This window comes from Thalassophryne amazonica, chromosome 4, assembly GCF_902500255.1.
Source record: "Thalassophryne amazonica chromosome 4, fThaAma1.1, whole genome shotgun sequence".
In the NCBI taxonomy this organism is placed as follows: domain Eukaryota; kingdom Metazoa; phylum Chordata; class Actinopteri; order Batrachoidiformes; family Batrachoididae; genus Thalassophryne; species Thalassophryne amazonica.
The window spans coordinates 52550529-52575237 of NC_047106.1; the positions used below are offsets into that span (position 1 = coordinate 52550529).

Here is a 24709-nt window from a genome sequence, read left to right on the forward strand (position 1 = left end):
TGCATCACACTACAAAACTCAGGAAGTTGTTGACAATTGAGGCTTATAGTTGGGCTTAAAGGTAAAGCAGGATAAAATAAAACCAGAGGCGTGCGAACTGATGTTATTAAAACTTGGTTCTGAACTAACAGTCAAGCATCAATAAGGGAAAGATACCTTTTGTCCTGACTTTTCAAAATAAAAGTCCAAGACATTGAGCACTTTGACTCGCAACTTTATGTAGTGACCAGCGTGTCCGTCTGCCATTTTGCTTGTATTGTGATATTCAAGAAGCAGTTGACCAATTTTGTTTGTATTTAGCATAAGGGTTTACTTGGATGATCCATGACACCAATCAATTATGGTGGCCTTGAGGTCAATTTCAAGGTCACGGAGAAATATTTAAAGGGCATGTCTCACGGTTTTTAACATCCCAGTTAGTAAGACAACATAAAAGTACTCATGACTGTAAGTGTCTCTGAACACATTGTGCTATAATTAGTGATCTCTGATGTATTTTAATTCCACTCACTCTGAGCATTAGCAGCTGCATTCCCGGAAAACGTTTCACTCGGCAATCCTTTGCATTTTTCAGTGTGTGACATCCTTATTAGCAAAACAGAAACATTCCAATGACTGACAGAAAGAGGGAAACAAATTTGCTCTGTCCAAAAATGAAGCTTCTGAGCTGCTGTTTGAAAGTGATGGCTCGGATTTACTGAGAGGCGACGACCCGCTTCACCCCGAAACTCTTAACTTTTTCAGAGTGTCGGACCTAAAGTGACGCGCTGTTTGTGTGAATGCTGGTTACTGAAGCTGTGTACATGGATGCGGGACATCTCACACTGTTTGTAACAGACTGCCTGGACACAGAGATGGATTTGTTGCATTGGAAAAGTCAGAATACATTATTTCCAGGAGTTCATGGACATTACTTTATGTGCCACGATTGAGAGGGGCAGAGCTGCAAACCATGGCGATCTCACACACGCGCGCACATGCGCATGCTTCTTTGATCGTATGAAGTTACATTTGAAAATAATTCACACTAAGACGTTGAGTCTGGCATGCTCAGGATTTTACCCCTTTTGTGTTTTATGGCTAGATTTCAAATCAAATCAATTTTATTTATATAGCGCCAAATCACAACAAAAAAGTTGCCCCAAGGCGCTTTATATTGTAAGGCAAAAGCCATACAAAATTACAGAAAAAACCAACGGTCAAAACGACCCCCTATGAGCAAGCACTTGGCGACAGTGGGAAGGAAAAACTCCCTTTTAACAGGGAGAAACCTCCAGCAGAACCAGACTCAGGGAGGGGTAGTCTTCTGCTGGGACTGGTTGGGGCTGAGGGGAGAGAATCAGGAAAAAGACATGCTGTGGAAGAGAGCAGAGATCAATCACCAATGATTAAAAGCAGAGTGGTGCATACAGAGCAAAAAGAGGTGAATAAAAAGAAACACTCAGTGCATCATGGGAAACCCCCAGCAGTCTAAGTCTATAGCAGCATAACTAAGGGGATGGTTCAGGGTCACCTGATCCAGCCTTAACTATAAGCTTTTTCAAAAAGGAAAGTTTTAAGCTTAATCTTAAAAGTAGAGAGGGTGTCTGTCTCCCTAATCTGATTTGGGAGCTGGTTCCACAGGAGAGGAGCCTGAAAGCTGAAGGCTCTGCCTCCCATTCTACTCTTACAAACCCTAGGAACTACAAGTAAGCCTGCAGTCTAAGAGCGAAGCGCTCTATTGGGGTGATATGGTACTATGAGGTCCCTAAGATAAGATGGGACCTGATTATTCAAAACATAAGTAAGAAGAAGAATTTTAAATTCTATTCTGGAATTAACAGGGAGCCAATGAAGAGAGGCCAATATGGGTGAAATATGCCTCGTCCTTCTAGTCCCTGTCAGTACTCTAGCTGCAGCATTTTGAATTAACTGAAGGCTTTTCAGGGAACTTTTAGGACAACCTGATAATAATGAATTACAGTAGTCCAGCCTAGGGCTGCTCGATTATGGAAAAAATCAGTATCACGATTATTTAGGTAAATATTGAAATCACGATTATTCAAACGATTATTGTTTTTTAGTTACACAATGCATTTATTCAGCATTTCTCTCTCTTAAAAAAATAAAATAAAAAATTGTTATAGACAATGTGGCAAAACCTCCAAAATTGAAAATGTACTGTTCCTTACCTGTATAAAACATAAAATGAATAAAAATAAATATTAAAAACTATCATATTATATATTATTTTTCTGTTTACCTCTCCCTTCCCTGTTGTCACTGACCAGTTGGTCAGTGTCTTTGGGCATCTCCCTGACTTGTGCTACTAGGACATAATGCGGCTGCATTGTTTTTGTTTCAATTTATGTTCATTAGTTTGTGTTTTTGTCATCATTCCCTTGACCACGTCTCGTTATCTCCTTTTGGAGAAATTTATCCGTTCATTTATTGTTAAAATATAAATGAAACAGCTTTTAAAAATATAAAAATAGTTGCTGTTGAAAGAGCCTTTTATTTAGAAGCAGGTGATGTTATGCTGAATTCTCGGGACCAGATGAAGGTCTCTTCTGCAGCTTTGAACTCTGGTGCTGTTTCTTTCAACTGGACGTGGTGTTCAGCTCATCAGTGGAAGTTTGGTTGTCTGCACAGCAAATGTTCCTGATTAGGACAAATAAAATATTTCTTTAAATATAAAGAAACACTAAACAGTTTATATATAAAAAAAGGGGACAAAAATGGGGAAAAACAATGGGGGGAAAAAAAAAAAACGCCCGAAAAAATAAGTTATTTAAAGTTAAGCTGTTGTGGTGTCTGAAAAAAGCTGTAGCTTTATTTGGTAAAAAATAAAAAGACTGAACATTTACAAATGAAAGCATTCACTCAGATCAACTGTGGCTAAAAGGCTAAGCTAACGTTAGCCGATAATTAAACTTCACGCAGTTCAGTAAATGTCACGTTTTATTTTTACATTATTCTCACCTCGATAAAGCTGCAGAACTAAACTCCGTTGGGCAATCTGGGACTTAGCATATATCCAAAAAGTGGGAGATTTCGGACTGAGTGGGTCCTGCTCATCACCCCCGGCTGCCTGCCTTGCTCTTCCAGGAATGATGCCTGAAGGCCGGCTTCTCCGTGCGGATTGGCTCCTGTCGCGGTACGATCGATATCCCACCAAGTCGTCAGTTCTTCGCTCAGCTCGGCGTCACTCCGAAAAGTAGCTGAAAAAAAGCTTCACCCAGCAGGGTGATGGGAGAATCGTTCTACTGCTGTTTTTTAAAGCTTTTTTGTGGTTCAGGCGATGCAAATTCAAGAAGGCGATTGCTGAACTTTTTTCAGGTTGTGGAAACAGCCAGAGTGTGACGTAGCAATCCCGCCCCCTTGCCGCTTCCGAAGCGTCGATTCTGACGTCATGCGTCTTGGGACACGTTGACGGATTGGCCTGATGAAAGGCCCTTAATCTGTTTCACTCGGTTATACGAGTTTGGAGATTGTTTTGATACAAATATCGATATCCGGCGATCGAAATTTGGTAATTGCACAGCCCTAGTCCAGCCTAGAAGAAATAAATGCATGAATTAACTTTTCAGCATCACTCTGAGACAAGACCTTTCTAATTTTAGAGATATTGCGCAAATGCAAAAAAGCAGTCCTACATATTTGCTTAATATGCGCATTGAAGGACATATCCTGATCAAAAATGACTCCAAGATTTCTCACAGTATTACTGGAGGTCAGGGTAATGCCATCCAGAGTAAGGATCTGGTTAGACACCATGTTTCTAAGATTTGTGGGGCCAAGTACAATAACTTCAGTTTTATCTGAATTTAAAAGCAGGAAATTTATTTATATTTATTTATTATTATTTTGATATTTATTTATTTCTATTTTTTTTTTTTTTTTTTTTACTTTGAGAGAGTATAAATTTGGAGCTGGAATATGTATATATGGTGTGCGTGTGTGCGCGCGCGCTTGCATAAAGAAGTTGAACTCAACCGAGGGACAATCTAAACCATAAAAAGCCACTGTTTCTGCGAAAAAAAGAACTTTAAACAGTAATGAGGGGGAGGTGATGGTTTAGTGGTTAAGTGTTGGGCTTGAGACCAGAGGATCCTTGGTTCAAATCCTAGCCTGACCAGGAAAATCACTAAGGGCACTTGAGCAAGATCCTTAATCTCCAAGTTGCTTCCAGTGTGTAGTGAGCTCCTTGTATGGCAGCACCCTGACATCGGGGTGAATGTGAGGCATTATCGTAAAGCACTTTGAGCATCTGATACAGATAGAAAAACGCTCTATAAATGCAGTCCATTTACCATTTACCAACAAGCATCTCGACATCATTACAGGGTCACGGAGCTAGAGAAGCATACAGTTGTATGCAAAACCCCTGATAATTTTCATGATTTTCCTTTATAAATCATTAGTTCTCTGGATCAGAAATTTCAGTAAAATATATCATATTGCAGATGAACACAATGTTAGGCAGGTACATAAATTTGGACACCCTTTTAATTGATTTAAATACATTTAGCACTAATTATTGGAACACAAAATTAGTTTGGTAAGGCTCATTGACCCTTGACCTCCTTACACAGGTAAATCCAATCATGAGAAAGGGTATTTAAGGTGGCCGTTTGCAAATGTTTCTCCTCTTTGCATCTCTTCTAATGAGTGGCAACATGGATGCCTCTAAACAACTCTCAAATAACCTGAAAACAAAGATTGCTCAACACATGGATTAGGGGAAGGATACAAAAAGCTGTCTCAGAGATTCAGCTGTCAGTTTCCACTGTAAGGAACATAGTGAGGAAATGGAAGACCGCAGGCACAGTACTAGTTAAGGCCCGAGGTGGCAGGGCCAAGAAAAATCTCAGATAAGTTGAAGCGAAGGATGTAAGAACAGTCATAGTCGACCCATAGACCTGCTCCAAAGACCTACAACATGATTTTGCCGCAGATAGTGTCTCTGTGCATCGTTGAACTGTACAGCGCACTTTGCACAAAGAGATGCTGTATGATGCTGTAATGCAGAGGAAGCCTTTTCTGTGTACACGCCATAGAGTCGCTTGAGGTATGCTAAAGCACAGCCTCAGTTTGGAATAAGGTGCTGTGGACTGATGAAACTAAAATTGAATTATTTGGACATAACAAGGGGCGGTATGCATGACTGAAAAAGAACACTTTTTACCTACAGTAAAATTTGGATGTGGTTCCATCATGCTGTGGTGCTGTGCGGCCAGTGCAGGTCCTGGGAATCTTGTTAAAGTTGAGGGTCACATGGATTCCACTCAATATCAGGAGATTTTTGAGAACAGTGTTCATAATCAGTGACAAAGTTGAAGTTGCGCCGGGGCTGGATCTTTCAACAAGACGACCCTAAACACTGCTCAAAATCTACTAAGGCATTCATGCAGAATGGCCATCTCAGTCCCCAGACCTGAATATTATTGAAAATCTGTGGTGTGATTTTAAGTGGGCTGTCCATGCTCGGAAACCAACAAACCTGAGATGTTTTGTAAAGAAGAATGGTCCAAAATACCTTCAACCAGAATCCAGACTCTCACTGGAAGCTATAGGAAGCACTTAGAGGCTGTTATTTCTGCAAAAGGAGTATCTACTAAATATTGGTGTATTTTTTTTTTTTTTCTGTTGGGGTGCCCAAATTTATGCACCTACCTATTTTTTTTTAAAGAATTATTGCACACTTTCTGTAAATCCATTAAACATTAGAGGTGCAGCGATCAGGATTTTTTTAGGCCGATCACCGATCACTGAAATTTTGATCGGCCGATACCGATCAAGGCTGATACCGATCAAGTACATATTGGGATCACACCCAAAATAAGAATATAGGTGTAATGTATAGGACTATTTTTGCATTAAGACTTAATGATGAAAACAAACATGCATTCAAATAAAGACACTAGAATAAACTGCCAACTTTTGTTTTATTACATTGACTTTGTTCTACCAGCAAGCTTTTTTTCCCATGTTTCATGTTGCTCAGGTTACAGCCTACAGAGAATACATTGAGAATGTAAAATACAGCCCTCATTCTATGGGGGTTAAAATTGTCTCATTAATATTGTAAATGCACACAGGGTGGGCTACAAATAATCATTAATTTGCAAATGTGTTCAGATATCCACAAATGCAAATTTCATATTTGTAACTTGTAAATTGGTCTTTGCAAATAATGTTGTATTTGCAAATATAAAACTTAATTTGTAAAAAAAAAAAAAAAGAAAAAAAGAAAAAAAAATTACATTTGTAAAACTGGAAATGTATTTGTGAATTGAGTTTCAGCATTTGTGGATCACAAATTACATGCATTCATCGCTTTCCTCTGTGACGTAATTTTGAGACATTCTTTTCGCGAAATCCACAGATCCACAAACAAATGCCTACTGATTCACAAATAGACACTCACGCACACTGGATATCCACTAGATGGCAGTGTGGTTCCATTCATTACACAGCAGTCTATTTAGATCTCTCAGAGCCATTTGACTCATTTTGCCTTCTGATATGAGCTGGACGGACATGGACTACATTAGATGATGGCGACTGCTCTCCTTGTCCGTCCAGCTCATATCAGAAGTCAAAATGAGTTTACGTCACAGAGGAAAGCAAAAACAAAAATAAACAAAACGGTGTTTCACTTTGAAGTTATTAATTCAGACTGGACTCTATCGTTATAACTTGACTCGTCAGAGAGCCGCGCAGCGTTTGGAGCTGTGTGAACAGAACGGAGGACAATTCTCGTTTCTTTCTCGCAACAAGACAGGAGTCCCAGTTAGTAACTTTAATCCGCACAAACGTGACTCACGATTGACATAGTCAGGGATGAAAGTGGTGAGAAAAAAAAGAAGAAGCTGAAACCCAAAATTACCCACCAATACCACGTGCACGAAAATCTTTGAATTCTAGAAGCTCTGAAATGCAATCTGGGACTATTCCAGACGATAAACTGGAGTGAGTGCAGCATCCATTTAGTGAGGGGGAAAAAAAAAACTTACTCAAATTCATTCCAGTAGTATTCTGCTCTTACTAGGATGTAGCAGTTTTCCTAGTTTGGCAGATAGTTCTGGAGGAAATCAACTGAAGAATTAACACACTGAAAATATGGTTTGACCGAAACAAACTGTCATTAAACTTAAATAAGACAGGGATGAAATGGAGGTGTAAGAGTCACTAGGTATTCACAAGAAACACTTATTTATTTCTGTATGTATGTATGTATGTATGTATTTATTTATTTATGTATGTTCATTGTTAGTTGCGTTTATATTTTGTGTTGTTTCTATTCAGGTTCTTTTTGTCTTTCTCTAAAATTGTATATAATAAGCATTAGATTATTAATATATAAACAAAAATAAATTTAATAAATATTACAATTTGAAAACAAATGCACCCGAACGTGATGACAGCTGCAAATGTGTAATGCTAACTTTTAACATTGAAAATGCCATAGACATGCTAACGCGTTAGCATCGCTCCCGTTTTTAAGTTATAAAATACATCTATCAACTGTTTCAGAAGACCATAACAGGTCGGTTTAACATAGAAAAGGTAAATAATACTCTCAGACGTATGCTCTTTAGGGTTTTAGCGGGGGAAAATTAAGCGAAAGAAAGAAAGTATAAACGAAGCAACAGGCTCGAAGCATTGCTTCAATCTGCGAACCACTGGTTCGATTGGTTCAAGGTTCAGAGCAAAGCCACGCTGCAGAAAAGTTGATCACGGACCCGCTGCAGGGTCTGTAATCAATGTAGAGAAATGATCATTTTCCTGACAAACACACCAAGCGCTCCCTGCGCTACTGCCTGCACTGTTGTGATCGGGCCTTTTGATCGGCGCATTTTGCCGATCACCGATCAAACCGAACAAGGCGTGATCGGCCGATAATGATCGGTGCACCTCTATTAAACGTCATTGCACTTCTCAAATATCACTGTTTGTCTGCTATATGATATATTTAACTGAAATTGCTGATCGAAACAACCAATGATTTATAATGATTTATGTGTATAAAGGATTTCGATTATAATGAACAAAATTCGCTGCTGCACCTGAATCCATTACATGCAAGATTTACTGTAGTTTTCTTCTGCTTTATGCATTCATTTTCTCCCATATTTCTTTATTTACAAGGTTCTTCCTAGAAATTTTTAGTATGGCGGTGCTGTTGGGAACTATCACTGTGCGCAACGCTTCCACTTGGTGTCCTAGCTGACCTTGTGTCCTGAAGCCCAAAGACAAAAATGAAAATATTTTAGTACTGTTTCTGGTCTGATTTTGTGCTGAATTGTTGATTAGTTGTATGCAACAAATGTACAATAAACTTATTTGAAAGAAAAAACAATGTACAGAAAGACTATTTAAAATGTGGGAGATTCCAGACTTTTTACACTTTTTCTTTGTTTTCAGTTTGAAAAGTTTGAATTCCCAAGTCACAATATCACCAAACTGGGGGCATTCACTTCAAATTGTGAAAATCTCACCTTGTCCTTGTGGTTCAGATTTTTACACCCCTCTATACTGTCAAAAAAAATTGGAAAAACAAAGGTCCAGCTTTCCTCCCCGAGTCAGCAGGTGCATTTCTAGAAAACGTCTTATTACTCTGTATTTTACTCTGCATTTGTCGGCATTTCTCAGCATGTGATGTACATTTTAGGAAAAGCAGAAACAGCAGGCTGACACAGTGAAGAAATGAACACTGCTTTGTTCGATAGTGAAGCTTGTGAGCTTTCATTTGAAAGTAAAGCTTCGGCTTTACAGAGGCTGTACAGAGAGACAGGAGGCGAAACACTTCACCCCAAATTCTTAATTTTTTCAGAGGCTGTCAGATTTTGGATTCTAATGTGTGGTGACACTGCCGTTTGTATCGCTGGACACTATTTTAGCCCTGCCGTGAGCGTGCACGTAGAGTGTCTCCATGACATGGTTTCTTTGCAGGCTGGACCCACAGATGGATTTTTTTTTTTTTTTTTTTTTTTTTTTACATTGAGTTGGTTGGTTGGTGGTTGGAATATGCTATTTTCAGGACATAATGGACTTTCTGTCTAATCGTGAGAGAACTTTGTGAGGATCTCCACAAAACCGGCTGGTGATCGCGCGCGATCCGTCCGTGGGGACTTCTTTGGTGGAGTGGACTTTGGAAATCACAAGTGGATGACTGTTCAGGTTTTTTTTTCTTTTCAGTGAAGCTGATGGGCTATATTTTTATTTTACTTTGAGTGTCTGTCTTGACATGTGACTGTTCTGTAACGGAGCAGCGTGCACCGCACTCGCGCAATGTGCACGCGCACTAAGTTTTTGCACAGTGGAAAGCGGCTGCTTTTACCGTGACTGCATCGAAATTAAGTTAAAAAAAAAAAGGAGTCATCATAACACCACATCACACTTATATAAACTTTGTAATTAATCTGTGGTTCCATTTTTAACGTTGTCAGCATTCAAGCGCGCGCTTTCCTCTAAGCGACGCTGTCGGAAACACAGAAATGTTCTGATTTCAGTACAACATGTCCTTTAAAACATAGAAGAATGGAAATAATGCACAGCTATCCAGCACCAAAATCTCAAAGTGTGTGTCGGTACCTGAATCTTCTTCTTTGTCTTTCGGCTGTTCCCGTTAGGGGTCGCCACAGCAGATCAGTCGTTTCCATCTCACCCTGCCCTTTGTATCTTCCTCTGTCACACCAACCACCTGCATGTCCTCCTTCACACATCCAGAACCTCCTCTTTGGCCTCCCTCTTCTCCTCCTGCCTGGTGGCTCCATCCTCAGCATCCTTCTCCCTATATACCCTGGGTCCCTCCTCTGCACATGTCCAAACCATCTCAGTCGCGCCTCTCTGACTTTGTCTCCAAACCGTCCCACCTGAGCTGTCCCTCTGTTCTTTCCTAAACTTGTCCATTCTTGTTACTCCCAAGAGAGAATCTCACATCTTCGCTCTGCCACCTCCAGCTCTGCCTCCTGTCTTTTGTGCCACCGTCTCTAAGCCGTACAACATAGCTGGTCTCACTACTGTCTTGTAAACTTTCCCCTTCACTCTTGCTAATATTCTTCGGTCGCAAATCACTCCTGCCACCTTTCACCACCCACTCCACCCTGCCTGCACTCTCTTCTTCACCTCTTTACCACACTCTCCATTACTTTGAACAGTTGATCCCAAATATTTAAACTCATCTACTTTCACCACTTCTGCTCCTTAGTAGAGAAGCTTGAATCTTCGACTGGACTGGGTTGCTTGATGCAAGCACGTTTCGCTTCAAATCGCAGAAGCTTCCTCAGCTAAAATTCTTGCTCTGGAAGTCTGACTTCTGTCTGACTCTTGTAGAGAAGAATAAAACAGAAGCCAACAAAACCTGGAGTTTTAAACCTAACCAGACCCCTCCTACTGAGAGGCAGACTGCTATAGGCTAGTGACTAAACAATAGCTCTAATTAGCAACTATTGTGCTGTAGTTAGCACACCTAATGGCAGGACAGCTGTCCCTCTAATGATGGGATGGATGCCTTTCTGACGTCTCCCTTGATGACGTGAATGACTCATTACCATGAACAAAAGACTGAAACTCCTTTGACCTCCTTTGACTCCCCCTTTGACTCCTTTGACTCCAGGTCATGGTATGGTATTATACCATGTGAATGAAGGAAAGTTATTCCACTCCGACATGTTCGAAGGGAGATAACTGCACTTTTGTCTGTTTGTTTTTAAAAAGCCTTCAAAATTTAAATTGGGTACTTAGTCAGGCCACTAGTCCAGCTATATAGGAAACACCACATTGGTATATGTGAGGAGCTGGAAAGATGTATTTGATGTTTAATACATTTCTTTATTTAGCTTATTATTGGTATTATTGGTGATTAAAATTGTGTGAACATACTAATTGTTTCATCAGTCATTTATCATTTCAGCTTTAGTGGCATTATTAAACAATTAAATGGCTTTTGACTACTACATGTTTACACAGTTTTGGCCAGGACTGCTCAGTGCCCTTGAAGGAAAATTACATGAACACGCACACTGTGTGCTCTGGATCAATGCCACTGTTAGATGTGCCTCTCTGCTCTCTTAGGAACCCTGTCTTTGTTGTTCCTCATTTCCGATGCCTGTCTACAACAGGAAGCCAGCCCTGTCGGGCATTGGATGGCAGATCTCTGTATCTGTTAACAGGAAAGGGGGAGGGCAGGATGCCATACAACAGTGTTTTGGGTAATGGGATGATTTGGGGTTTGCTATAGAGGATGCATGCTTTTAATTTTTTTTTTTTCTCAGACACGCTGCACTCGCACATCTATTTTTGGCAGATGCTGTTCTTTTTGGGCAAGCCCATTTGGTTGTCTTGATTTAGTTAATAAAAGGGCCCACCCATTCCTAAGTGGCACTCCAAAGCTCCTGTCACAGATCATCACTGTACACACTGCCAGAGTCATTGTTGTCAACTCTGTAGTTACGCAAGAGACATGCTCATAGCTGAAGGTCATGGCTTCGGCCAGATTAACCACAGAAGCTAGAATTCAGTGAATGAATTGGTAATATCTCTTTTATCATTGTAATCCTTTCCAACTCATTATAAATAATTGCAATGCTTGCTGTGGATTTACCTTTCACTCATATTCTCACCTTAACCTTTTTTATTTTCGCCACTCCCGTAAGATTACAGCATCATCATCACAGTATTGCAGGGACACTGCGAATGGCCTGGAATTGTCACCAAAATGTCACAAATGACAGTGTATTGACTGGTTTTAACACCCGAGAGTGGTTAAATATATTGAAAGGCTTAAGATGTTTATTTTTAGTTTCTGTCTTCTTGTTCATCATTAAACAGTCTTTTGTTCAGTTGTTTTATGTCTTTCATCCTTTAACTCCATCCATTTTTCTCTATCCTTCTGTTTCTCTGCTTCCAGGTGGCGATTAAAATAGTGGATAAAACCCAGCTGGATGACGAGAACCTGAAAAAGATCTTCAGAGAAGTCCAAATTATGAAGTTGTTGAAGCACCCTCACATCATCCGCCTTTATCAGGTATGTTTATTCACCCATCGGTCTTGCACTTTAGAGACAAGGTCAAATAAGAAATGAATGCAAACTGTAAACTAAAACCTGATAACCATCTGATGTCAGTGTCCAAACTAAAGGCGCACACATAACGTCAACAAATCGAGTTTGTGTGAGAAATGCCAAATTAAGTTGGAATGCCACTGTATGTTTGTTTCTTCAGACAGCAAGTGCTCGATTGGGTGGGACAAAGCAGCCTCTTATGAGAAGGGCCAAATTACATGAATAAACACACTAATTTTTTTTCTTTCTTTTGTGGCATGCTTGGAATCCATTTATGATTTTTGTTCCTAATGTGTATCTGCAGAATAAATAATGTCAACATGGTAAATGGTATATGGACTGCATTTATATAGTGTTCTACATCAGACGCTCAAAGCACTTCACAATAATGCCTCACATTCACCCCGATGTCAGGGTGCTGCCATACAGTTTGCTCACTACACACCGGGAGCAACATGGTTCAACAGAAAAATTCCAGTACCATTACATAAGACTTGTGTGTCTCAAGTGTCTGCATCGAACTATTGGTCTGGTGTAGGGGTGGGTATTGATAAGATTTTATCTATCAATACCATTATCGATTCTGCTTATCGATCCAATCCCTTATTGATTCCCTTATCGATACCTCTTGAAAATTTTCTGTGTACTAAAAGTAGGCTTTACAGGTTTTCTATGTATTTTATTGAGTCTTAAAGTAAATAAATATGAAATTGGTCACTGGACCCTTGATCTCTGGACATAAATAAAAATAAATAAAATCTGTAGTTTCTGTCAAAAGCATTTCCTTTCAGACATTTTGGCATGAATGTCTCTCCATACCTCTGAGCTGAGCTCAGCCGGCTGCTGCACGTCAGCGCGAGACGTCTCATTTTGGGAGGGAAAAAAACGTTTTGATCGATTGCAGTTTGTTTGTATTACAACATTTGGAAAGAAGTGTCAGTTGATTTAAGCGTTTCACTTTGAAGTTATTAATTCTGACTGGACTGTATCGTTCTTACTTGACTTGGCAGAGAGCTGCACAGCGTTTGGAGCTGTGTGAACAGAATGGAGAACATTTCTTTCTTGCAACAAGACAGTTAGTGACTTTAATCCGCACAAAAGTGACTTAAGATTGACATATTCACGGATGAAAGTGGTGAAAACCAAAAAAAAGCTGTAACCCAAAATTACCCACCACCACCATCACCAAAATGTTTGAATTCTAGAAGCTCTGAAATGCAATCTGGGCCTATTCCAGACAATAAACTGCAGTGAGTGCAGCATCCATTTTGGTGAGAAAAAAAACCCCAACTTTCTTTATTCAGATTCATTCCAGTAGTATTCTGCTCTTACTAGGATGCAGCAGTTTTCTAGCTTGGCAGATAGTTCTGGAGAAATTCACTGAAGAAATTAACAAATTGAAAATATAGTTTGACCAAAACAAATTGTCATTAAACTTAAATAAAACAGTGATGAAGTGGAGGTGTAAGAGTCACTAGTTGTTCACAGGAAGCAGGTATTTATTTATTTATGTTCATTGTTAGTTGGTTTTATATTTTCTGTTGTGTTTTTAATCAGGTTCTTTTTGTCTCTTTCTCTAAAATTGTATTGTAGCATTATTAGTTATTATTACTATTATTGTTGTTGTTGCTATTATTATTAATATATAAACAAAAATAAATTAAAAAAAAATACAATTTGTAATACATTTGACTCTTTTACGACAACAAACGCTGAGCCATTAATTATTATACAGAAAAGAAATGCACACAAACGTGCTGACAGCTGCAACAGCTTAATGCTAACTTTAACATTGAAAATGCCATAGACCTGCTAATGTGTTGGCATCGGTCCCGTTTTTAAGTTATTAAATACATCTACCAACTGTTTCAGAAGACCATAACAGGTCGGTTTAACATAAAGGTAAATATTACTCACAGACATGTGCTCTTTAGGGTTTTAGCGGGGGAAAATTAAGATTAAGCGAAATAAAACAATGAATCAACGAAGCAGTAGATTGAAGCACTACTTTGATCTGCGAATCACTGCTTCGATTGGTTCAAGGTTCAAAGCAAAGCCATGCTGCAGAAAAGTTGATTACAGACCCGCTGCAGGGTCTGTAATCAATGTAGAGAAATGATCATTTTCCTGACAAACACCCCCAAAAACAACGGCCACTGTGATGGACCGATAAGGGAATCGTTAGGCTAAAAGGTTATTGATGTTGGTGGATCAAATCATTTCTTAACGATACCCAAAAGGAACCGGTTCTTGATACCCATCCCTAGTCTGGTGCTTCATTCTGTCGTCCTCAAATTGAGAGCTTTTGACTGTTAATAACAGTTCAAGGAGGCTATTTGATGAAACACCTTACTGCCTTAATTTAGATTTTAATTTCTGTTTGTTATCAACTTTGGTAGGTAAAAAGACATATTTTTCTTGGATGGAAGCCTCTCACCCAGTGATGATGGAAAACTTGCTTGACTGTAGACTGTGACACTGTTGTTGCAGCATCTTCCAATTCCAGTGGCGTTCCTGTGTCTTGATGGTTCCTGGGTTGTTTTTGACCATCTTGAACCAGTTTCTTTTTAATTCATGGTGGTCATTCTTCTTCCAAACACTGGCAAAGTGGCCACAACTCTCAATATCTTATGCTTGCAGTGCATCTCGAAAGGATTCAGAACGCTTTACTGTTTCCATATTTTATGTTACAACCTTATTCCAAAATGGAAGAAATAAATTTTTTCCCCTCAAAATTCTCCACACAATACCCCATAATGTGAAAGTGGAAAAAAAAAAAAAGGTTTGGGGAAGGGGGGGTCCTGTATTTATTTATTTATTTTTGCAAATTTATGAAAGATAAAATAACTTAAGAAATCACATGTACCTAAGTATTCGCAGCCTTTGCCATGAAGCTCAAGTGCATTCTGTTTCCACTGATTGAGATGTTCCTAAAGGTGATTTGGAGTCCACCTGTTGGAAAATTTTGAAATGCACACACCTGTCTACATATAAGGTCACACATTTGACAGTGCATATCAGAGCACAAACCAAGCATGAAGTCAAAGGAATTGTCTGTAAACCTCTGAGATAGGGTTGTCTCAAGGCACAAATCTGGGGAAGGGTACAGAACATTTCTGCCGCTTTGAAGGTCTCAGTGAGCACAGTGGCCTCCATCATCCTTAAATGGAAGAAGTTCAAATCCACTAGGACTCTTCCCAGAGCTGGCCGCCCATCTAAACTGAGGGATTGGGGGAGAAGGGCCTTAGTCGCGGAGGTGACCAAGAACTCAATGGTCACTCTTTCAGAGATCCAGCATTCCTCTGTGGAGAGAGAACCTTCCAAAAGGACAACCATCTCTGCAGCAATGCACTACTCAGGTCTGTATGGTAGAGTGAAAAGACGGAAGCCACTCCTTAACAAAAGGCACATGGCAGCCCACCTAGAGTTTGCCAAAAGGCACCTGATGGACTCTCAGACCATGAGAAACAAAATTCTCTGGTCAGATGAGACAAAACTTGAAATCTTTAGCACGAATGACAGGTGTCATGTTTGGAAGAAACCAGGCACCATCCGTACAGTGAAACACGGTAGTGGCAGCATCATGCTGTGGGGATGTTTTTCAGTAACAGGAACGGGGAGACTAGTCAGGATTGAGGGGAAAAAGGAATGCAGCAATGCACAGAGACATCCTGGATGAAAACCTGCTCCACAGCGCTCTTGGCCTCAGACTGGGCTGACCGTTCATCTTTCAGCAGGAAATTTACCGTAAGCACACAGCCAATATATCAAAGGAGTGGCTTCAGGACAATTCTGTGAATGTCCTTGAGTGGCTCAGCCAGAGCCCAGACCTGAATTCGATCAAACATCTCTCGAGAGATCTGAAAATGACTGTGCACAGACGCTCCCCATCCAGCCTGAGGACATTGAGAGGTGCTGCAAAATGGAATGGGAAAAACTGCCCAAGGATAGGTGCACCAAGCTTGTGGCATCATATTCAAGAGGATTTGAGGCTGTAATTGCTGCCAAAGATGCATCAACAACATACTGAGCAAATGGTGTGAATACTTATGCACATGCGATTTCTTAGTTTATATTTAATAAATTTGCAAAACAAACAAAAAAAAAACAACTTTTTTATGTTGTCATTATGTGGTGTTGTGAGTTGACGTTTGAGGAGAAAATGAATTTAGTCCATTTTGGAGTAAGGCTGTAACATAACAAAATGTGGAAAAAGTGAAACACTGTGCATACAGTTGAAACACTGTGCATACAGTTGTTTCCACAGATTATTTGTGGCCCCAAAAGATATTCCTGACTTGTGTAACCCTGCAGTCTTTCTCACATCATGTAAGAGCTGTGCATCGGTCAGTCCAATGAGTGCAACAAGCACTCATTGGACTGACCGATGCACAGGTATTTGCAGGCAGAAACTACCAGCTGTAGTTAGTCATGATCACTATAATGAAGTTAAGAGGCCTTGGCAAATTATGACATTTTGGAACTTTTAGCATCACTGAATTATATATTGTGCATGTATAGTTATGACGTTGTACTGTCAAGTTTTATGCTGCCATTAATTTCAGGAAACCCAAAATAAAACTTGTGCACAAAGTTATTTTTTTCTTCCAATAAAATGTTATGTTGCACAATCATTCTTTTCCAGAAAATGATCCATTGAATGACATTGAAAGATCAATATTATGACATTTGTGTGTGCATGTGTGGACAGGTTGACAGCCGAGATCAGACAGGAGTGTCATGGACTATGGTGTTTGCAGATGATACTGTGTTCTGTAATGAGAGGATGGAGTAAGTGGAAACTAGCCTGGAGAGGTGGAGATATGCTGTGGAGACAAGGGAAATGAAAGTCTGTAGGAGCATGACGGAGTGCATGTGTGTGAATGAGGAAAGAGCAAGGAGGAGTTGTGTGGTTGTACAGAGAAGAGGTGGTTAAGATAGATAAATTTAAGTATGATGAGCTGTCCAAAGTAATGGAGAGTGTCGCAGAGAGGTGAAGAAGACAGTGCAGGCAGTACCAGAGCTGAATATGCTTAGATTTTCTTTGGGTGGGATTTTTTTCTTCTTCTTCTTTGTCTTCATGTACGTATTATTTTATTTTAGAATAAGCGGTTGATTATTTTTGCTTTTGTAGTTGTGTATTTGAAGGCCTAACCAGTACATTAACAGTTGTTTCAAGGTTTTGAACCTTTCTCTGGTGACACTTGGTAGTAAATGATTATTTTTCCATCATTGTGAGGATTCAAACATCAAAACTCACATGCCCATTATTGCAACATGTCAACTATCCCCAGTAGTTACATTATAATTGAATGCCTTTGCATTATTCCCCACACATTTTTATTTAACTGTACTCTGAGCATTGTTCTCTGTTCCTTAGTAAAAGCTGCTTACTCACTCTGTTGTGTAACAGCTACACCACCTACCACCAGACATGTCCCTGTCAGAGGTCCCAAATGTTAATACATATTTGTTTCTATATGTATTTTATGTGTTTAGGTGATGGAGACTGAAAGGATGATATATCTGGTGACAGAGTATGCTAGCGGTGGTGAGATATTCGGTAAGGGAGTTCAACACAATTGTATTGATGTAGATTGTTTTTGTCGTATGTTTTTATGATCCAGTTTTGTGTCAGACTTCATTAAGCAAAAATCCCAAATATATGCAACCACACAAGGTTAATTAAGCCTGTATATTCCATCAGTGGGAAATTTCACTTTTTCTTTGTGAGATACTGCCAAGCCAAAATGAGGCAGGTGGTAGGGGGTTAAAGGCCCCCTGACACCTGCATGACTGATCTGCGCACTTGCATGCACTTCGTTGTGACTTGCATGCACTTCTTTGTTCCACTGGATGCCGCGCGTTGTGTGCTGGGCGCTGCGTATATAAAATAATTATTTTGTCGCGGATTAATCATTTTCTCTCCTTGCTAGCTGTTGAAAATGCCTTTAATTGCTTCTGGAAATTACAGAGGATTATTCGAGCTGCCACTTTTCTCTCTCTCTCATGCACGTGCACTTAATGAGGTGGCGAATGCATTGGAACCGTCTAAAAGGTAAGTATTTGTAATGTTTATATTGTAATAGCTTGGTAAACCAGTTGCATGTTCATTCCTTCTTATAAGTAGCTGTAAAAGTACGTTTGTGATAGATTTAACATCTCATAATCTATCAGATGAGCTACGCTCTGGTGAGGTGTGCTGACGCAATCACACGCATTCACGCAGTGTTTTTGACTTGTTTGCGCAATGTTCACTTGAGGTTCACGTAATTAATGCGTGATGGAGATTTTGAATGTTTAAAAATTTTCTTTGTATGTGTGCATGAAGCCGCGCACAGTTTGCAACGGTTTACAGTGAGTTTGAGACGAGTTTACTCTCGTGCATGGCAGAACGCGTGGAAGTGCGCGGATCAAAGTCATGCAAGTGTCAGGGGGCCTTAACTTAGTCCATTGATGGGTGCTGTAAACATGAACAATAGGATAGACAACTGCACTAATTACTTGATGAAATTTGATAAGAACATCTCAAATCATGCATGAATAAAAGGCTGTGCAGTGCTTCGCTTTTCATGATTCCCTACATAAAAAGGCAGAGAATGTTTGCTGCAATGTTATCTTGTTTGGATTTTATCTACATTCTGATAAAATTAAGACATCTTTCTTAAACTCCATTTTCTCAAGGATATAACAATTTCATCTTAATATTTTCATAATCAAGCTTTATCATTAAAGATGAATTAAGGGATTTTTCCACCTGAACTCTGTTATTAAATGTTTTTTGGGTTTGCTTTTTATTTGGGACAAATGATGGTAATCGGTCCACTACTGAATTAGAATTTAAAGTGTCCATGGGCTAAACAGCTGTATGTCGTTCTATGGGGTGAGCTATAAACCTCAAAGTAAACCACGTCTTGTCACACCTGAATAAGTATGCCATTAAAAGTGCTTGGTAGCATGGGGAAAATCCCTACGGAGGGGCATGTGTGTATTTTTCCTCAGAAAATGTAGAGAAACAAACATGCCTCTCATCAACAATCAATTCATATGAATTTAGTGGAGAGCAGTAGTGGTTTTGTCCTGAATAAAAAAAAACAAACAAAAAAAACCCAAATACATGTAAAAGTAGAACCCAGATTTCACAAAATAAATAAATAAATAAATAAAATCCTTGGGTTTCCCTTTGACCATGGCCTGGTAAGTTGTGACCACAAAAAGACCTGTAGCCAGCAAATACCCCATGTGCGTGGCCCTCTGTGAACCCCATACCGCAAGCCTTCACAACTACAGCATTACTTACATGTTCATAAACATCCCAATTCTTAACACGTTTTAGTTCAAAATACTACAAAAACTGTATAATAACATTGCAGTTTTGCATGTACTATACTTGTCACTAGTTGGCTAGTAGCTAGTCATATGTGAAGGCAACTTAGTTACGAGTTTAACATGCCCACTCAAACTGCTAATGTGATTACAGAACTTATGCTAGAAACACAAGTGTACTATGAAAAAGTACATGGACATTTAAGGGTGAATTGAAGCAGGAGTTTGTGGTTAAAATATGACACATCTAAGGATGAGATGTTCTGCTGTGTGTACTACCATTTTTCTCAACTACCATAGTCTAGGTCATTGCTCAGTATCATGCCTTCAGGAAATATCACAATTTATGGAAAAATTGGGCAACAGTGCATAATTGCACAGTTACATCACAAAAGAATTCAAATAGCTTGAAATAATTTAAATTGTTTAAAAAAGTAAAAAAAAAATATTTCATGATGTTAATGATTTTTCATTTATTGCCATAAATGAAATGCCACATCACCTATAGCCAATCAAATAACAAAGATCTATTTGGGTGTTATATAAAATACTATGCATGCACTACATATACAGTACAATAAATGACAGATACAGTGGACTTCACGTGTGTGTGTGGTGTGTGTGTGTGTGTGTGTGTGTGTGTGTGTGTGTGTGTGTGTGTGTGTGTGTGTGTGTAGATCACCTGGTGGCTCATGGGCGTATGGCTGAAAAGGATGCAAGAAAGAAGTTCAAGCAGATTGTGGCAGCAGTTCATTTCTGTCACTGCCGCAGCATTGTGCACAGAGACTTGAAGGCAGAAAATCTGCTTCTCGATCACAACCTCAACATCAAAATTGCAGGTTTGTCTCTGCACTTTTGAATATATGGATTGTGGAATGCTCTGGGATTTCCTAAACTTTTTCCCTTAATTTCTCTCAGATTTTGGTTTCAGTAACCTTTTTTCAAGAGGCCAGTTGTTGAAAACGTGGTGTGGTAGCCCTCCATATGCCGCCCCAGAACTCTTTGAGGGCAAGGAGTATGACGGACCTAAAGTAGATATATGGGTGAGTGCAACTTCAGGTATACCCCTAGGCTGCGGTGAATGGTTTAATGGTGTTTACCAATTGCAGTTTGCATGGCAGGAAACTTGCTCATGATCTTAGTTGGCATGCTACTGGGGTGGTGGCAGGAGTATGAAAGCAAAGTTGGCTATAATGTGGTTGCTGAGATTTACTGAATGTAAAAATGGTTTGCTTCAAAGAATTACATATGCAGTAAAGTTTCACATTCGAAGGACAACACGATCTGACATTGGACACCTGTCACACGTCTGTCACTTCTGTCTTGTTCTTTCTGTACAGAGCTTAGGTGTGGTGTTGTACGTGTTGGTGTGTGGAGCTCTGCCTTTTGATGGCAGCACTCTTCAGAATTTACGGGCCCGCGTGCTCAGTGGCAAGTTTCGCATCCCCTTCTTCATGTCCACAGGTATGGCTCTCAAGATAAAATGTCAGTTTTCACTCTGTGTTTCCCTTTTACTTTCTCCTTGATAACAGACCCTACATAATACAATATTTTATTCACCAACTTTGGTTCCACTTCAGTGTCTAGCAAGCGATACTCCTTTAATTATGAAATCCTGGTGCAGTAGTGGTTGATTGAAAGTTGGCAGCATCACTGTTCAGCTTGGATATGTTGTTTATTCGATTTCATTGTTGACAAAACACAGTGGTGGAAAAAGTATCAAAATATTCAGACTGCTGTTATTTTATCCATCCTCTGTTGGCTGAGAGTATGTTCCATGCAACACAACGTCAGTTACCTATATATGTGTGTATGTGTTATGACTGTAAATATAATGTGTTACGTTAGATCAGTAGGGCAGCGCAGTCTCGTTTGGACTCCTATGTGATATCGTGGGATTTGACCACATCTGGGGACAGCTGGCACGAACAAGGCAGAGAATTCCTGGGTGGAGTGTGGGCCTTTCAGAACAAACCATTCAGCCCGGCTTGATAAACTTAAAAGCATACTCTCTGTCCCCTAGCGGACCTGCCGGTTTAAGACGTGCGGTTTAAAATAGTTTCCGCTGAAACCCCCATTTTCTGAATGGTTTGTGCTGACACTCTGCCCGGGGATTAGTCTCTCCCCACAGACAGCGTCAGTTGTAATGGGAAAATGGTGTACTGTTTTGTTTACGGCTGCAGTCAGCGAAGCAGTTGCGAAAAGTGCACTTTATTTCGGTTCCTAGTGGAGAAGGGAAGACGAGGCAAATGAGAGAGGTCGTGTTGGTAAGTGTTAGCCTACTGATGCTAACACTTATGCTGACCTGTTATACTGTGTTTGTTGCCTTTTAGCGCCTGCCCTCAAACGAGGCTGCGTTGCCCAATTAACTACATCATTGACTTGGTCTGTAAATAGTGTTGTTGAGAGCAATAACTGGTTTGTATGTCTGAGGCTTTGGACGCCTTTTTGCACTGTTTAAACAACAGGACCAAGTTTAAAATGATCTAAAAATGCTTGATTTGTGATGTTTTTCATCTTCAATGGGCCGATTAAAAAATTAAATGTCTTCAATTCAGTAAGACAAATTGTTAAAGGGGCCATATTGTTCAGAATCTTTTTATTTTCCTTCTACATTTTCATGTGTTTGATACTTATTGTTCAACATCTTGAAAGTCCCACAATTCTCTGAGTGTTTTCAAAGATATTCTCCTGATTTAAGATGAGTTTGTGTCACAGTTTATCACCTCTGTGACATACGTATGTAGCAGAAGTCACCCTGGTCCTCAGATCCTCTGTTACCTCAGATTACACACTTTCTCTGTAGCTCAGGATTACAGCTGTATTCTAAAATAACAAAAAGCCCTGATATGCAAAATGAAAATTGATAGTTTTCACACGCACACACACACGCCATGACCACCACATTAATTGAAGTTCAAAAAAATTTTCAGAATACATTTTGTAGTGCAGCAAAAAATGCTCAGTGTGGTCATGATTTTCCGCGGATTTCATCATGGGGAGGAGGTAGGGGGCGTTAGTGTTGTACTCTGTGATCATCACTGAGTTTTTAAAATGCCTATCGCAAAGCGTTTCCTTTTTTTACGGCATTGTGCAATTTTTATAAGTCTGCGGACACTGATCTGTGTGTTTCAGATACAAATCTGTGTCCTCGGATCCGCGGAACTTTGCGGAGGAAAAATGGGACTCAAAGAGTAGCTGTTTTGACAGTTGTTGTAAAGCGGGACTGTTTGGTTGCTGCGGCGATGCTGTGTGGCTCCTGCAAGGCGCTTAAGCTAAATGTAGCATGTGGCCATCGCAAACTTTTAGAGCTGTCAAGTTTTTAAAAGAAGAATTTTGCAGCATGTCTGTGTCATGGAGTGACATCAGACAGAGGGGAGATGGTGAGAAAGACTGCTTGAAAAAGTTTGACAAGGACAAGAATTCATGGAATTGTCGCTGGCTTCATGAACTCACCTGAAAGATAAACGGGAAAAGCGAACTGTGCCATCAAGAAACACGGTAAGAATTTTTCTTTCCCTGGAAAATAAACATTATGCTGTTCAAACAGGATTTTAGATAAGATTATGTGACTTTTTTATTATTAATCTAGACTTTCTTTCATTGGAAAAAAGACATTGTGGCTTTGAATGGATTTACATGAATTTACACAAGAATGTAAATGAGTTTTTATTAATGTAGACTTTTTCATGGGAAAAAAGACACTGGATTTACAGGAATTTACACAATATGTGACTTTTTTACTATAAGGTATGTTATACCCTGATTTTCAAAATATTCTACAAGCTTTAGTTGTGGTTTTTGAAATGCTTTAAGTCTTTTCAGTCTTCATGAATTTCATGTAGTTTAATTGTTCTGAGTTGATGCATAATTTGGTTTACAATTAAAAGGAAAATCATTCCAAGTCCTACTTCCACATCATATTCTGTTATTTCAACATGATCATTGACAGTTCAAATGAAAGGTTGAGTCTAGGATCAGTTAAATATGCACTTCTTTTGAGGTTTTTTTTCTCCCAGGAGATGCTGAAAATGTATTATTAGACACAAAATTAATTTAGTTTCTGGGGCCCCTTGGGCCCTAAACCCCAGCTCGACCCCCTGCAAATTTTTCTTGGATTTCAGTTTTCATTTCACAGCCCTGGTGTATGTTTTGCAATTTGAGGGGTGATATCGCTTCCTCTCGCTCTCTCTCTCGCTCTCTCAGGTGTTTTTTTGTTTTTTTTTAATGCAGTTCCATGTAGGTGGTCTTGAATCAGGAACCTTCTGCTCTGGAAACAAGGGCACTAACTACTTTTCCACCATGCTGAGTTTGGTTTCTGCTTTATTTTTCAGTTGTCATGCTTGATATAGATAAAAAAAAAAAATAAAAAAAAACTGTTGTGTGGTATTGCAGACTGTGAGTACTTGATCAGACACATGTTGGTTCTGGAGCCCACCAGACGATTGACCATGGAGCAGATTTGTAAGAATAAGTGGATGAGACAAGGTGACCCGGACCCAGAATTCGACAGGGTGAGACCCCTCCACATGATTTTTAAATCAGATGTATTCTATTCATGTCCTGAAACACTTTGTTTGGAGTTGATGTCACTTCAATGTCTTGGTTGTATGTGATCATTTCTTCTTCCACTACAACATTTGTTAAATTTGATGAGTTGATTCTGGATCAGAATTAGTCACTTGTTACCAAGCGTTTTGCCTGGCATCTGCATGTAAATCTACACTGCAGTTTGAATGTCATGCATTTTGTGTCCTGGTTAGTTTCAGACATATTTTATTGACCTCAGGTTACTTGTGGGCTGCATCTCTTAAAAAATAAAATTGTTATACTTGCGTTTGAGTTTAGGTCGTAGCTCTGTGGGTCTGATTAGGCTGAATTTCAAACTTTAATTTGTGTTACTAAATCATCAGTCATGATCACATGTGGTGACAAATTGAATCTGTTTTACTTGATTGGTGTAATTTGTGGAAGAAAAAGTTAAGTTATACCTAAAGACTATGGATCCTGCATTCTAGCTATCCAGCATTTTGGCGCACATCATTGCTTTGGTTCACCATCTAAGGGTTCAGTGTATTTAGGGATGGACAGTTTTGTGCTTGTTACAGAGTTTAACCCTGTTCAGATCAGATTTATATAAGAAGGTGGGGTAATATAATATTTATTATGACCGCGTAGCATGGGATAAGGCTCAGTATAAATGACTAGTAATGTTATTTGATGCACTATAACAACTCCCTGGAGTTAGCACTTATTTCCAATAACTAATTTTCTTGGGAAAACACATTTCATTAGATTGTGTATTTCTTGTCTTCCTGCCATCAGTTCTTCTAC

At 39.5% G+C, this 24709-nt stretch overlaps 1 protein-coding gene across 3 annotated transcripts in view; it reads left to right on the forward strand.

Annotated features, from left to right (window-relative positions):
• The window catches only part of sik3 (SIK family kinase 3), a 123710-nt gene that overhangs the window by 50279 nt on the left and 48722 nt on the right, over positions 1–24709 (forward strand). For all 3 annotated transcript variants that reach the window (XR_004560022.1, XM_034167906.1, XM_034167905.1), the window contains exons 2-7: positions 11897–12013; positions 17549–17612; positions 20053–20214; positions 20294–20418; positions 20716–20839; positions 23771–23889. Coding sequence is in view for 2 of the 3 variants with exons in the window: in XM_034167906.1 (XP_034023797.1) it covers positions 11897–12013; positions 17549–17612; positions 20053–20214; positions 20294–20418; positions 20716–20839; positions 23771–23889 (711 nt within the window). In the remaining variant the exon portion in view is untranslated. The remainder of the gene's footprint in view (positions 1–11896; positions 12014–17548; positions 17613–20052; positions 20215–20293; positions 20419–20715; positions 20840–23770; positions 23890–24709) is intronic.